Source organism: Triturus cristatus, chromosome 5_2 (genome assembly GCF_964204655.1).
Source record: "Triturus cristatus chromosome 5_2, aTriCri1.1, whole genome shotgun sequence".
Lineage (NCBI taxonomy): Eukaryota > Metazoa > Chordata > Amphibia > Caudata > Salamandridae > Triturus > Triturus cristatus.
In genome coordinates, this window is record NC_140588.1 from 34691441 (window position 1) to 34708533 (window position 17093).

The 17093-nt window shown below is 44.8% G+C and overlaps 1 protein-coding gene across 1 annotated transcript in view; it reads right to left on the reverse strand.

Moving 5' to 3' along the window:
- Nucleotides 1-17093, reverse strand: part of GALNT4 (polypeptide N-acetylgalactosaminyltransferase 4) — a 755766-nt gene that overhangs the window by 240769 nt on the left and 497904 nt on the right. The window contains exon 7 of the mRNA XM_085606793.1: nt 3512-3629. Coding sequence (XP_085462919.1) covers nt 3512-3629 — 118 coding nt within the window. The remainder of the gene's footprint in view (nt 1-3511; nt 3630-17093) is intronic.

Here is a 17093-nt window from a genome sequence, read left to right on the forward strand (position 1 = left end):
AGCACTGGCAAAAATGCGCAAACCAACCTCGCTCCCTTCCTTATCCTTTTTCTTTACATCCATCCATCCATCCATCATCTCTCCTCACACTCTTCTACCTCTCTAAACTCCCTCTGCCTCTCTCAAAGCTACTGGGCCAGCTGAAATTAACCTCGGAGAGCTGGGAAAAGTGACAGAGGTGACAACAGTGATTCAAAGTGGGTCTCCAATAGCTCTAGCCCACCAGGAAATTGTCAGATGGAATAAAAGGCCAGCCTGGACCAGACTGTGATTGGCTCAGCTGTTTTAGTTAGTGTATGTTTGAAAAAAGTTAGTGCTTTAGATTCCTGTCAGAAAATCAGAACAAAGTGACTCATTGTATGTAAAATAAATGTCTATTCTTTATAAATAAATGTCAATCTCATGGTAAACAGAAACGTATGTGGGTATGCTTGTTTTTGTTTCCTATCTGTATTGTACAAATAAAAATAAATAAAAAATAACAAAGAAATCCTTGTCTCAGTGAACCACACTGATTATTTGTGGACTGCGTATAACTTCAAGACTCTTTATAATGTTGAAAGCTAAGGTCTTGGCTGGGGGTATTTATTAGAATGCGTAACTAACTAGCTGATCTTGGTAGAGAAACCCTTTCAGACACCGAGTCATTATGAGTAATGTAGTAATTTGAATGTACTCGGAAATATAGATTTTAGTAGGGAATGCAGAAGGGACACGGAGGAGAGGTTGGCAGTAGTGGCAGACTTTCTACTAAAGAAGATGGGATTAGGGTGGAGTAAGAGGGGATGAGGGAGGAGTAAGAGGAGTTTAAAGGGCGTAAGTGGAGTGGTTTAGGAAGGGATGTCAACCAACTACACAACAGTAAGCCAACTGCATTATTACTCAGGAGGTGACAACATGTAACTAACACGTTTGTAGTAAGTTTACACTTGGAGCTTGTGAATACTAAAGGTAGTATACTTCCTACAAAGTGTAAACCTACTAAAAAGTGTAACTTACCTTTGTGAACCAGGCAGCATGTGTTTCAGCAAGATACTTAGGGGCTGATTATGATGTTGGTGGGTCCGACACTGACAACACATCGGTGTCGGGCTCAGCGACATCTGCCCCTGTGGTCCGCCAGTTGCATTACGATGTGGCAGATGGAGGTATCGGGTAGAGGGACCGTCCACTGCACTTCCAACTGGCTCAAGGAGCCCATCAGTATGTCAGACAGACAACATAATCCATTTATTGACGTCGGCTCCGCCGTCGGGATTACGAAGTTGATTTTCGACAGCCATTCCATGTCGCCTTTCTGACATGGAAAGGCTGGCGGAAAGCGACACTGAGGACCCCTAGCTGGGCCCTTTTCCCCCTTGGCCATCCGCTATGGACCTGGGGAGCATCTATGGAGCTAAACATCCCTGCACTGTTTTAGCAGGCACCACATGGTGCCTGCCACACAGGGCAGCGACGTTTAAAAACATCCATTCCACAATTGAAGCTTGTGCTGCGGGTCTAATCCGCCCGCAGCATGAGCTTCCATTGTAGAATAGATGTTTCCAACCACCCTATTGGCGATCACATCCAAATCAAGTGGTCGGACCCGTAGACCTATGGATGGGTGGTTCCAGACCGATATCTGCCCAACATCCTAATCAGAGCAATAGTTTACTGAAAGCAGCCAAAATATACAAGCAAAGGTCTGGGGGGAAATGGGGAATTATCAGTGAAAGGGAGCAGTATTTCCAATTTACTAGGTAATATCTCTGATCTGAGGGTACAGTCAAAGTCCCTCTTGGAACCCACAACCTACCTCCTCCGGCATCACAACTGTTCTCCTAACCCACTGGATCAGTATTCCTAGGTTGTGGGGACAAAATACAGGGCCAAAAGCAAAATACTGGGCAACCGCAATGAGATGATGGATTAAAAAGGAACGTGGCTTTCCATGCTTTCGATTTGTTTTCAAGAGCATGTTTCTTTTTCATCCTCATCTTATCAGCATTTTTTGTAATCATCTGGAAATAAAGATGGCATTCTTGCTGTTTTACTGTTGGAAGTTAATTAAAATAAGGTAACATTTCTTTCTAATCGATTTGAAAATATGCTCCAAATGTTCACTATGCTACTATTTGGGCTCCAGTTGTGAAAGGCTGTGTATCAACTGAAGTTTTATTCTGAGTTACAGAATAAGGATGTCGAATATGTCTGGGGAATTTTAGAGGACTAGCTAAAATGAGTAGGAACTAGACTCCACTATGTCATAGCAAAGGAATTTGATATTCTAAGAAAGTTGTAAGAAGTGAACTTTTTTAGATCAGGATAGCGGGCAAACAGATTGATAATGTTGCACTTCTCATTGAACTGCTAACGCTAATCTGAAATATGACATTCAAAGCAGCTTGCTTTAAGGACTATCTATGCATCATGCTACAATAAAGAGTGACCTTACAATGTACGTTGACTTGAATGTGCAAACTTGCTTTTACGTTTTAACATCTGGGCAAATTAAAAAATGGAAAGGTTGTACCTCCTCTCATAGAGGTAAAAGAGAAGCAGCTTAAACAAAGCAGCTCCTCAGAGTTCTGAGAAGACATATGGGAGCGAGAGGCAAGTGTTGGGTGATGCTGCATCGATGTTCCATAGCAGTTAACATTTTATTATATATGTGAACCTGCAATCCCTGTATAAAACAGTCAAGTTGTGATGTCTCTAGTCAGCTGTAATAACACATTTGTAATGCCTTTTATTTATCTGGTTTGCTTATTAACACATAAATAAAAGGCAATGCCAATAGCTCAAGCTCTTGTAAATGCGAGACCTATTCAAAAGAGTGGCCGCATTTGTCCCGGCTGCTCGTTAAGTGAAAGCACGCATGGCGTGCTGAATGTTGCAGAAAAGCATGTTGTGCCTGCAGTAGGAGAAACTCATTAAAGAAAATAGTGCTTACAGACTAAAAAAGACGCACTGTGTAACAACCGAAGTAAAAGGGCTAGTCCTCATGGGAGGTTACAAATGAAGACAAGGCAGTACCACGGAGGGACTAACAAGCCTATTGACGATTCAGAAGCCAGCATTTACGAAGGACAATGACACACGCCAATAACAAATATGGGCGGAGAGTAGGTGGGGCTTCTATTCCATACTCCAATACAGCATGCAACAGAGTAGTGCATTCGCTGCCCAGGCTCGACCTAAAATTGACGTAGCTATTCAAATGGGTATATTACCTTTACAATGAATCATCTAAATATTTTCTTAAAGTCAAATGTAAATGTATGCATTGTAAAAAAATGTGATGTACTGGTTTCCATTGTATGTGTTTACATTGATATGTCTGATATCCCTTGGAAGGGATATCAGACAAAACAGCTAGTAGCTTATTTTGAATGTTTTATCTAGAGTTCTCCAAATTGTTGACAAGAAGTAATCAGACTGTAGAACCTGGTCATGCAGTGAGCAGTAAGTAAGAAAATTATATTTTGATTTTATTATTACATAAACATTAGTTATAGTCTGTACCTACCCTAAACGACAGTTCCAGATTCTCTCCTCCCCATACCTCCATTCCCATGTCATATGTGCCCAAGTACTCAAAATATCTTTTACTGACAGCAAAGAGTCCTCCAGCCATGGTTGGAGATCTGGGAAACAAAAACAACACATAGGTTAGCACAATTAAAAATGTGTAGTGCAAAAGAGATTATAAAGGAATTATTATTTGTGAAAAGTTATCAAAGAACTCAGGCATAAAAAGTATTTTTAACCACCCAGCTCTAATTTGAAAGTATTGGGCAAAGTATCTCACTTAATAATGGACCATTGAATAGTCTTGATAAGAAACCAGACAAAGGGACTTATTTGGAGTTTGGCAGACAAGCCAGCTGATCACCCGACCATGGTGGACCATTACTGTTTGCCAAATTGGCAGATGACCGTTTTCTGTATTTAGGGTTTTGTCCGTCATGTGCCAATCACCAAGGCAGAGTTAGGTTTGTCAGCAGTGCCCTTCTGCGCTGGCATTTCAGACTTCCTCCGCTGGCAATCATATTTCCATCAACGCAGGTGTGGTAGAACACCACCCATTATATGTAGAGATGTCGTCTAACATGGCATGATGGACTAGCCTTTATGTTATATTGATTTGTATAGCAAACTAATTACCAGAGAGGGTATCCATGCACTTGGGAAAGTGTGCAGATTTGTGGTCCCCGAGGTGCTTATACAAAGAGCCAGCTTCTGACCTGAAGAAGTGAGGAGGAGGCTCTGATGTGTTAGTGGAGGTTGGTCCATGTCTTGGGTGCAATTTAGGAGAACGAGGAGCCTCAAGTTTTGTTTATGGCGATGCGGGGAATGTGTGCAAGTGAGATTGAGGCAGAGCATAGGTGTCAAGTGGGTTGGTTAAAGTGTATGAGGCTGTTCAGGTATGCTGGCCCTGTAATGTGCAGGGCTTTGTGTGTGTGATGAGAAGTTTGAATTGGCTGTGCTTGTGAATGAGGAGCCAGTGAATCTTCATGAGGGGTGATGTGATGCGGGTGAGGCGTAGGAGGTAGAGTTTGAGTCTTGCAGCACTGTTGTGGATGGTATGGAGTCTGTGTAGGGGTGTTTGGAAATTCCGGCGTAGAGAGTGTTGCCTTAGTTCAGGCTGCTGGTGGTGGGTGCTTGAGTGGCAGTCCAGCTGGTGTTCTAAGGCAACCATTTGAAGATTTTTCACAGCATGCATAGGATGTGGAAGCAGGAGGTTTACAATGCATTGACTTGAGCCGTCATGTTAAGCTTTAGTTTAGGATGATCCGTAGATTTCATGCGTGGTCTGTGAGTGTGTGTGTTGGTCCTAGATCCGAATGCCATCAGGTGAAATCCCATGGGGATGTCTTGTTGCCAAAGACCAGTACTTCCATCTTGTCAGAGGTGAGCTGCAGGCAGTTGGTTTGCGTCCAGTCTGCTACCATGGTCATGCAGCTTGTAACATTGGTTCAGGTGGTAGCTGTTATGTCTGTGAGGGAGTGGATGAGTTGGGTATAATCGGCGTAGGAGATAAAGATGATGACTTGTGATTGAATGATATTAATGAGCTGTGTCATGTATATGTTGAAAAGGGTGAGGTTGAGGGATGATCCTTGTGGGACTCCACATATCAATTTCTTGGTCTCTAATGTGAAAGGTGGCAGCCTGACCCTTTGGTTTCTTCCTATGAGAAAGGAACAGATCCATTTGAGAGCAGATTCTTGAATAACAATCTCGTGGAGTCTTCTGATGAAGGTGATACGGGAGACAGTGTCTAAGGCAGCAGAGAGGTCGCGCAGTATGAGGGCTGCTGTTTCTCCTTGGTCAAGGCTGATTCAAATTTCATTGGTGGCCATGATGAGTGCTGTTTCAGTGCTGTGGTTCTTTTTTAATCCTGACTGAATGTTGCCCAGAAGATGGTGAAGATCGAGGTGTGCAGTGAGTTACTTGTTGATGGCCTTCTCAATCACTTTGGTTGGACAGGGAAGGAGAAAGATGAGTCAGAATTTGCTCAGTTGATTTGGGTCGGCTGTGGGCTTCTTGAGGAGGGCGTTGATTTCTGCATGTTTCCATTCATCCAGGAAAGTGGCGGGCATGATGAAGGTGCTGATGATGTGGGTCAGGGTGGTGCTGATTGGTGATATTTCCAGGTTGTCGATGTGGTGGGGCATGGGTATGTAGGGGCCCCTGAGTGGTTGGTTCGCATGACTGCCCCTGTATCATTTCTGGTGAGGGTTGTCCATTCATTCAGGTGGCCGTCATGGTTGGCAATGGTTAGGTTAGCAACAAGTACTCTGGCATTAGGTTGGTGTGCTAAGTTGTTGTAGTTGTTTGCGATTTTGCTGTGGTAAAAGTTGGATAGGTTGTCACAGAGTTGCTGGGAGGCAGCAATGTTGGTGACAGTGGCTGAGGGTGAGGTGAAATCCTTAACGATCAAGAGCTCCTTGCAGCTGTTGCAGTTTCCTTCAATGCAGTCCACTAGTGCTTTTTTCTTGGTGTCTCTTATTTGATGGTGATAGTGTCTGAGTACAGCCTCGTAGGTAGTTCAGTTGGAGCTGTTGTGGGTGGCTCTCCATTTTCTTTCTAGTTGTTTACAGAGTTGTTTCGTGTCTCTGATGTCTTCTGTGTACCAGCTGGCCTGCTTGTATAGACTAGTATGCATGTTGGGTTTGATTGGTGCGAGGAAGTCCATGCAGTTCTTGAAGTTGTTGATGCCCTTGTTGAGTTGGTCTGTGGGGCTAGGTTGATCAGTGCTGAGGGCGCTGAACCAGTCTGTCTGTAATTGTGTCGCAGCTGTGGCTTGGAAAGCTGAACCTGGGAGGGGTGTTGACTTGAGGTGTGCTGGATGATGAAGTGGTCAGTCAATATGAGCGGTGTGGTGGAGTTGTATTTGATGCTTTCGCTTGTGATTTGGTCCAGTATGTGTCCTTGGGTGTGTGTTGGTTCTGGGCCGAGCTGGGTGATTCTGATGTTGCTCAAGCTTTTGAGGAGTGCTGTGGAGAAGGGGTTGTTGCGGTCTTCCAGGTGAAAGCTGAGGTCACCGAGGAGAATGTAGGCTCTGGAGTCAATGGTGAGCAGAGCAATGAAGTTGATGAAGAGGTTGGTAATGGTGACTCGTGGTCCTGGTGGTCGGTAAGCAAGGGGTGAAGTTTTTTTATATTTGCAGCTTGAAGTACGGGTGTTCCATGAATGGGGTGGCGTTCTCTATTAATATTGTGCATTTGATGGATTCCTAGTAGATGATAGTGAGTCCTCCTTCTGCCTTGTGAATGTGGTCCTGTTGAATGATCTTGTAGTCTGCTGGGATTGCAGTGGCATTGTTATGAAAGCAGACGGAACAGGCCTCAAAAACAAAACAAACAATTTACCACTCACACTGCAGTGCTGTTTCACAATTGAACCCACTACCATGGAGGAGGACATCGCTTTTCTGAAAATGAGGTAACTGTAATGGTGGACGAAATAGTAAGGGTAGATTCATAGTTGTTTGGTGCTCAGATGCAGAGCATACCCATGAGCCATCACAGGAAATGTGGGCCGGAACGGTGGATAAGGTGAATGATGTGTTCAATGTGTAACACTCACAAGATGACATCCACAAGAGGTGAAATTACTTGCAAACCAGACTCCATTCTCTCTCTGCCCAGCCTCACCAACGATCACCTTTTACAAAAATTTAAAGATTAACATTCAAACAATAGCCTGTCCCACATATGTGGACTACTTCAGGTCACATAACACAGTGTTCCAAGGTTTACAGTCTCTCAGTCCCCACTTCCAACATCCCCCACAATATACAAATATATATATAGCATTAGAAGTGAGCAAATAAATAGATACATAGGTACTTATTTAGACATTAGCACACAAGTTACTATACCTCAGATTTACATATTACCCAGTCTAGAGAAAAAATGAAAAACCTACACAAACAACTGACTTTAAACTGTCATGTTTTTTATAGTGCGACGTCCTCATGTTTTGCTGGTGAAAACCTTTGATGTGTTGACACTCAAAGGAAGGCTGAGGTTTTCTAGTGCATGATTTAAAAATAATACCATATTTCTTGATTCACCTATTTTAAAGGCCCATGAGTGCCCACATTCAACATGGTGGCTCCTCTAAAAAGCTTATTTGGCTTCTGAGGCTCCAAAGAGGCAGTGCCTCATGCGAAATTACTACATCTGTCAAGCAGGTGCAAATATAAATATTTTGATGATTGTCTCCCAAAAGGGTAATTGAGTTACCACATTCTGTAATCAGTGGGATGAAAGAACCTTGCTGACAAACTTTAAATAACACCAAGAATCTCTAGCTAGACAGATATTCTCAACTGACTCATATTTGGAAGTGTGTTGATGTAATAATAATAATCTCAAATACACAGAAGTATAACAACCATAATCCTGTTAGTTACTTCAGTTGAATACAGGACTGAAATCAGTTTAGGAAGTTAACTGGAGGAATGAGGTTTCCCTATTTCATACCAACAAAATTGTTTCTAATATTGAGTAGTAATTAGCGTTTTCTACAACAGACGCCCTAAATTGATTAAATACTTTGAACACTAGATATAATATATCTAACATTTTATCCACGGGGGTGACGTGGCAATCCCGAGGGCCACAGTAGTGTGGAGTTGGCTGCGGGCCTCTGAGCCCACCGGAGCGGACAGGGCCTGATATGTGAGTACAGAGAGTAGCTGTAGCATGCTGGAGCTTACCTTTCCTCCCATTCCCTTGGAATTGGAGACGGTGAGTCCCACGGGGGTAGTGTGGGGGGTGGAGTGTCAAGAGACGCAGCGGATATTTGGGTTGAAGGCCTCCCCACTGTATGGGCTCTCCCTATTCCTTTTGCCTGGACTCAATTCTCCTTCACCCCTCATATTGGACTATGAACCAGAACTGGTGACTGACTTGTGTCGGAGGAAGAGCTGAAGTCCTCTCTTTTGTTCCCTACAAAACTTAAAGTGATATTGAATGGCAAAACATACTCACAGAGCTGGGTGATGCCTAAGATTGGGTTTGAAAACGGGTGGCACACCACCCAACACCGTGCAGGTCGGCTTTGGCCCCCCTCCAAGCCTGACCAGGGCGGAAATTGGGCAGATTGGCCCGTGCAGCTATTGAAAAGATATGAAAGTATGCTGTTCCTAGAGAGAGCTATTGGTGAACAAAGAGATGTATGTGTCCCCGAGGTCAGGAGGAGAGTCCTCCTTTAGGAAAAAGACCCTCACACACCCGGCAGACTAGCTGTCATATGTCGTCAGCATGTGGCCCAGATGTTAAGTGTCATCATCGGGTCTGCTCCGAATCGGGGCGGCGCTGCAATCCCCGATCGGCGACCCCAGTGGCGCCTTTTTGTGGAGATCTTTATTCCATAGTTGCCGGTGGGTGAATGCAGGTGAGGGCCTTCAAGTGAGGAAGTGTGTGGTGAAAGGAGTGTATTAAAAATAAGTAGTGGGGAACCTAAATAGTGTTTATTAAATGACGGGGGTCCCACTCTTATTCTAAAAACAATAGAGTGCGTAATATAACAGTTAAAATGACTGTTTTACGCTGTGGTCATAAATGGTCAACATGTTTCTTGCTTAAGTAAAGTAACCGCAATTCTTCAGGACCAGGTGATTCACACACTTATTGGTAGTGGTAGTGGCTACTGTGGCACTTACCACACATACAGCACCCTAATAAGTGGTGACTAGTGGAGGTGAGGTACAATGCCTGAAAGAGAAAAGTACAGGGACACAAACATACATGTAAATAACAATCACAATGTGACAATTATTATAAATCTTATCTTTAAAAACTACGATCATCAGTTGTCATGCAATTTCAATATTGCCAGGTGTTCAGCTATAAGGTGGTACTAGGTGTGAACACCCTTAAGAAGTGGGCTAAAACAAAAGTATTGTTAAAAAATGACCAATTCCCACTGTGAATAGTGTTATGGCAGAAATTTCAGAATGCCCGATGCGGGGGGTAGTGCACAGTGGCATCAGGGCAGAAATATCAGTTACATTGGTGAAACCACTCACCCTTAACTGCAGGGCTACGAGATCCAACGAGCTGGCGCTGGAAGCAGACACCGGATAGTACAGTGTCCTAATGATACAAAAAAGCGGCGACCAGAATGGAAGGCAGAACGTGCAGCCGCAAAAAAGATTCGGGTGAGAGCTGTTCCCTTTGTAGCTCAATCGTATAGCGTGGAAATCCGCACGAGGTGAGGACCCAGGCACTCAGACATACACGAGAATACTTACAGAAGTCCGTAGAACAGGGCGCCTTCCCACCTACCCTTGATCCGCGCCGACTCGGGGGACGTATCTCGGAACTCCCAGAGGAATTATCAAGCGTTACCCAGCCAATCAGATCCGCGTACCAATTGGTTCGTCAGGGAGGTGCTGGGGGAAAGACTAGTATGCGCAGTCTACTTCCGGTAGAAGAAGACGAGTGAATGTTGGCGTGTTGCAGGACGTGCCACGTCATTAACAGGACGTGATGACGTGGAGTCACATGCAACAACAACATTGCTACGTGAGAAGCCCTTATTGGTTGTGAGAGTTAGTGGTTGTTATGGTAACCTTATGATGTCGGGGGCGTGTCAGTCCGATATGCTCGGGAAGTACGTGACAGCGCGAATCGAGGGAAATAGCGAATGCGTGTTGCTGGCACCTGGTTTAAGGTAATCATAGCGTCGTCACATCGCATATTGGGAAAATGACATGAAGGTATCATAGGATATCTATAGACACAAAGGCTAGTATACTGTGGTGTCTAAGTGTCACAATCTCAACCAAGTGTGGACTCAATCAGGTTCAGAACGTCTATTGGGGACAGATAGATAGTGGTATGATCTGTCATGTCACATATTGGTGAGGCTACTCCACGGGATGTCCTCATTCAATCCATTAGTATTGGAAGATAATCTCATCACCCACCTCTGTTCCAGAGTGAATAATTTTGTTTTAGTGACATTCTTCGGGGACTGGAGAACTACCCACTTGAAAGAATCTGGAGAGTGATTATTTTCACAAAAGTGCTTTGTCATCCTAGTGTTCATTTTTTTGCAACGGAAATTACTCCGATGCTCAATGATTCTCGTCTTCACTGGTCTAGTCGTCATCCCTATGTAGGGTAGATCACATGGGCAGGTTATCAGATAAACGCAGTAGGCAGTGTTACAGTTAGTGTGCGTTCTGCATTCCCACGTGGTGCCGTTAGGAAGAACGATGTCCTTCGTTATTTTGGTTTGAGGACACGCCACACAGGAACCGCAAGGGTAATGGCCCCTGACAGGTGGAAGGTTCCATAAAGTGGATTGAGTGGTATTCACTAGTAGTTTGGGTCTAGTATGTATCAATCTCTCCTTCAAATTAGTGGTGCGTTTGAAGGCAAAACGGGGGTTAGGTATTGTAAGTTCCCCGGTGTGGAGGATACCCCAATGTTTGTTAATGATTTTCTTGAGTTGTGATGAGTTAGGAGTGTAGGTAATCACACAGGTGAGGCAGTCGTCAGTTTTTTTCTCTCTTGGTTCAAGTAACCCTTCCCTGTTGTTGTTACGGGCACGTTTGTAGGATCTCTTGATGTCCCGGCTCTGATACCCCCTCTGGAGAAGATTGGTCATAAGGGTTTTGGACTCCTTTTTAAAGTCAGTAACAGAGCTGCAATTCCTCCTGATACGGAGGAATTGACCAAAGGGTAAATTTTGTTTGAGTGCCCCAGGGTGGTAGCTATTGAAATGTAATAGACTATTTCTGTCAGTGGGTTTGCGATGTAGTGTGGTACTCATTTGATGATTGTCTAGTATGATCAGGAGGTCCAGAAAGGGGAGCTGGTGGTCAGAGATGGTACTCGTAAATTTTAAATATGGATTTAAAGTATTTATCCATTGGCAAAATTCATTGCAGTGTGCCTGATCACCCTTCCAGAGGATCAAAATGTCGTCAATAAACCTCTTCCACAATAGGATGTTCGCTCTGTAAGGGTTCGATTCATTGTGGATGGCTCGTTCCTCAAATGCTGCCATGTAGAGGCAGGCCACACTAGGGGCAAAGGTACTCCCCATCGACGTGCCCTGTGTCTGATGGAATAATTGGCCTTCAAACTCAAAGAAATTTTCTGTTAGAGCTAGAGTGGCACATTCAATAATGAAAGGGCGGGGGGTGGGTGATACCCATTCTAGACTACTCAGTGCATCCTCTATAACATCAAGGGTAGCCCTCTGGGGGATATTAGTATAGAGGGCCTCAACATCTAGGGTGATGAGGAAGTCAACCTCTCCCTGATGTTGGGTGTCCTCTAAAAGCCTGAGTACATCAGTGGTGTCTCTTAGGAATGAGGGGGTGCCTTGGACCAAAGGTTTGAGAAAGTAGTCTGCGAATTGTGAAAGAGGTTCTAACAGGGAACCAATCCCAGAAACGATTGGTCTCCCTGGGGTCGGATTAGTGCCCTTATGTATTTTGGGGAGACAGTAGAAATAAGGAATTCTGGGTTCGCCAGTGACTAGAAAGTTAGCCTCTTTTTTCGTGATCCAGCCCTGGGTCTCGGCATGGAAGACCATGCTCGTGATCAAGGTTTTGAGCCTGTAGGTGGGATCCTCTTGGATGGGAGTATAGTATTTCCTATCCCGTAGCTGGCGTTCACACTCAGTGCGGTAATCACAGGTTGACATGATTACCGTCGCGCCACCCTTATCTGCTTGTTTGATGGTGATAAGGGGGTCGTCATTAAGTGAGCGTAGTGCTGCTTCTTCCTCATTGGTGATATTGTGGAAAGTAGTGGCAGGTTTGACTTGCTTCCAATCTTTAAGAACAGCCTGTTCATAAGTTAACACCTCATTGGGGACCATCCCGCTATGTGGTGTAAAGGTAGAGGGTTTATGGAGGCCAGAGTCTTCACATTGACCCTCTGGTCCATCACGAAAGTAAGCTCTAAGACGTACTTTGCGGAAAAAGGCCTGGATTTCACACATTTCTTTGAAGTAATCGACCTTCTGTGTAGGTACGAAGCCCAGACCCTTTTCAAGTACCCGCCTCTCTGTGTCATCTAGAGTGCGGGAAGAGAGGTTAACAACTAGCGTCTCTTGTTCTGGGCTTGGCTCCTGGTCTCCATGGATGTTGAGGGTTGGTCCTGCCAGTGCACTTTCTTGTCGTCTCCTCTTCTCCGCCCTCTTCCTCTGCCCCAGCCTCTGCCTAAAAAAGGGGGGCCTTGTTGGTAGAAAGGAGGAGGCGGAGGGGGACCAGATTGGAAGTTAGGAAAGTGCCAAAAAGGTGGGGTCGCCTGATATTGTCCCTGGAACGGGATCAATGGGTAGTGGGAGTAGTTCTGTTGTCTCTGTCTATTTCGATTGTTAGAGAAGCTGCCCCCACTAGAATCGCTACTCGTGTTGGAGTTGCGTCTAGACCCACTAGACTCCTCTTCAGAAGAGTAGCTGTTAAGCGTTGATGTATAATCCGCCTTCAGGTAGGGGTAAACCTTTTCCTTATCAAACTTTTTTATATCTTTTTGCAGTTTGGTTATTTTCTGTTTCATTAAAAATTCTTTGTTCTCCGCTATTTCATTGTTAATTTCAGACAATTTAGTTTTAAAAATTGCCGTGGTTAAGGTGACTTTGACAGCCCCCTCCGCATTCTGAATTCTGATCAGTAGAGCATCAGCTAGTCTCTTAGATGTATTAATTATTAGAATCAACCAATCCCTGGTGCATTTCCATGACACCAGGGACCATTCCTTTTTGAAGATCATATCTTCAAGGAAGAGGCGGGGAAAATTTTTTACAATTAACCCATTCGGGGCGATGTTGGCCCTCAGGTATTCCGTCATCATCGCTCCATGCAATGTGATTTTAAGCCATTCCCGTTTCAGTGTGGTAAGAGTCATAAGGTCGTCTGATTGGGCTCCAGAGGTAGAACTGTTATCAGGCCCCAAAAGAGACGGGGTTCGTAGAATTTCTGCAGCTATGTCATCACCAAAACTCAAACCTTGGCAATCATCCATGGTTGAGTGTATGGTTAGTCTAAGAAGAAGGGCAATAAATATGCCCAAGATCAGGGGGAGGGTATGTATATCACAACAAAACAAGTTACTATACCTCAGATTTACATATTACCCAGTCTAGAGAAAAAATGAAAAACCTACACAAACAACTGACTTTAAACTGTCATGTTTTTTATAGTGCGACGTCCTCATGTTTTGCTGGTGAAAACCTTTGATGTGTTGACACTCAAAGGAAGGCTGAGGTTTTCTAGTGCATGATTTAAAAATAATACCATATTTCTTGATTCACCTATTTTAAAGGCCCATGAGTGCCCACATTCAACATGGTGGCTCCTCTAAAAAGCTTCTTTGGCTTCTGAGGCTCCAAAGAGGCAGTGCCTCATGCGAAATTACTACATCTGTCAAGCAGGTGCAAATATAAATATTTTGATGATTGTCTCCCAAAAGGGTAATTGAGTTACCACATTCTGTAATCAGTGGGGTGAAAGAACCTTGCTGACAAACTTTAAATAACACCAAGAATCTCTAGCTAGACAGATATTCTCAACTGACTCATATTTGGAAGTGTGTTGATGTAATAAAAATAATCTCAAATACACAGAAGTATAACAACCATAATCCTGTTAGTTACTTCAGTTGAATACAGGACTGAAATCAGTTTAGGAAGTTAACTGGAGGAATGAGGTTTCCCTATTTCATACCAACAAAATTGTTTCTAATATTGAGTAGTAATTAGCGTTTTCTACAACAGACGCCCTAAATTGATTAAATACTTTGAACACTAGATATAATATATCTAACATTTTATCCACGGGGGTGACGTGGCAATCCCGAGGGCCACAGTAGTGTGGAGTTGGCTGCGGGCCTCTGAGCCCACCGGAGCGGACAGGGCCTGATATGTGAGTACAGAGAGTAGCTGTAGCATGCTGGAGCTTACCTTTCCTCCCATTCCCTTGGAATTGGAGACGGTGAGTCCCACGGGGGTAGTGTGGGGGGTGGAGTGTCAAGAGACGCAGCGGATATTTGGGTTGAAGGCCTCCCCACTGTATGGGCTCTCCCTATTCCTTTTGCCTGGACTCAATTCTCCTTCACCCCTCATATTGGACTATGAACCAGAACTGGTGACTGACTTGTGTCGGAGGAAGAGCTGAAGTCCTCTCTTTTGTTCCCTACAAAACTTAAAGTGATATTGAATGGCAAAACATACTCACAGAGCTGGGTGATGCCTAAGATTGGGTTTGAAAACGGGTGGCACACCACCCAACACCGTGCAGGTCGGCTTTGGCCCCCCTCCAAGCCTGACCAGGGCGGAAATTGGGCAGATTGGCCCGTGCAGCTATTGCCAGTGTCTTTGGGGTAATCCTCACCTGCTTAGAAGCACATGAGAATCACGTGAATCAGTCGGCCCTGTCCACCCCTCCTTCAACCTTGGCACAAACCCAATCAGCTCGGAACTCATCAACATACTCATCACCTCCATCACCACAGCAACCTTCCTGTACAGATGGAAACACACAGAAGTAAGACCCCACCTAAAGAAACCCTCTGCTGACCCCAGATATTAAAAAAATTATAGACTGATCTCCTTGTTACCCTACCTGGCCAAAGTACTCAAGACAGACCTGACAATCAGGATTCCGTGCCGATCGCACTGAATGCTGCCACAGACATCAGAACTCTCCTTGACCACGGAGAAAAGGAGGCCCTGATCTTTTTCGACCTCTCTGCTGTGTTCAACACCATCACCCACAACACCCTTATCAACAGACTCCACAATTTCAGGATACAGCAAGACGCCCTCAAGTGAATCACCTCGTTCCTTACTGGATGCACACAGAGTATCCGGCTGCCTCTATTCACCTCCGCACCCGTGAACATCACTCAGCCACATCTTATTCAACACCTACATGACCTCCCTCGCAGACGTCGTTAGATCCCACAACCTCAACGCAATCTCCTACGCAGACAACACTCAACTTATCATCTTGCTCACCGAGGACCCACCAACGTCAAAACCAACTTCTCCAACGCCATGACCAACGTAGCCAACTGGCTTTTCAAGGGAGATACAGCATCCTCAGTGCCCAGATACCCCTAGGGGTGACAGTGCTGCACTTTACAAATGCTGATTGACTGATTGTATATTTCATGCATTAAACAGAAATAAGAGTATAAACAAATCTTCTACTCACTTTAACAATTTTAATAATGTACGTGGATGAATTTACCATTAGTCAAAGATTTCTTGTATCAGACTTCATGCTCATCTTCTTCATTACTTTCATTATGCAGTTGTCTAACAGCAACACCTCCCTCTAGCACTGGCTTGCAATCATCAACAATAATGAGTGGTGTATTTCATCATAGGGCAATGCTAAGCAACAGACAGCAGAGCACCACAATTTGACGAACCGTCCCAGGAAAATACAATAAAGCACCACTAGTCCTATCTAGACATCTGAAGCAAGCTTGTAGTAGGCCAAAAGTATGTTCCATACGCTCTCTGTTACAGGAATGTACTTTATTATAATGGCCTTCTCCTAGTGTTGCTGTGTTGCTTAAAGTTGTTAAAATCAATGTTTGACTTGAACAAGGGGAACCCCCTTAAATATATACAGGTAAAGATCATTACAATTATTTTTTTTTTTTAATGTAATAATTATTATTTTAACATGTTCTTCATTCACTTACCGGCAATTCAGGCTTTAATGGGGTGTGGCTCGACCACCGTACATGGCAGCTGCAGCTTAGAGATGGCTCCAAGACTCAATGCAGCTTTGCTTCTCTCACATGCAGTGGGGACTTCTAATTCGGACATGGACGCCGCAGGACCATAGAGCCTGCAACGGTACTAAACAGACCCCGGAACTCACCCGCGTAAGGCATCATTTTGAATGGCTGCCGGCTGCCAGGGCCTGAGCTCGGCTGCATCACCTGCCTCTGTTGGCCTTTGCACATCTCTGACCCTCGGGAGACAGAAGACGGGAGCCCTCCTGGCAAAGACCACTGCCTGCCCGTGATGCCTGACATCCAGACCAGAGGGCACAGCACTCTTTTGTGCCTCAGCACACCCGGTACTTTAGGTAGTTTGCCACGCCATGCAATGCTATTCCTGGTCTCCAGGTCTTGACCCTGGCCATATTGTCCAGGTTTCTCAGCCACCATGCACGGATGCTGGCAACATCGTGAGGGTACCTCTGAAAGCATGTTGTGTTCCTAAACAGGCACTAGCTATTGCACCTGGGATTGGTGCTGGGGAATGGATGGACATGCAGTTAACCATTCGACTTACGACATTAGCGGACTGCTGGGGACCTCCCGGGACAGAAGCATGGAGCTGCCCCACCGGGGAGGTGCTGGTCATAACTGTGCATTCATCGTCAACCCCTACACTTTGACCCAGAGCCATCTTATGGTCTCATAACCCTGGTGCAACTGCTTCAGACTTAATGTTGCTTGTGCCTCTATTCTGACTGTTACACCAGGGAGCATTGCTGGGTGAGGAGGGCCTTTTGGTGGTCTGGCACCCATTAGCCCTATCCTCTCAACTGTGGATTAAGCTCTGTTTTTGACCCACAGCCATGCTGCTGGATGGCCAAGACA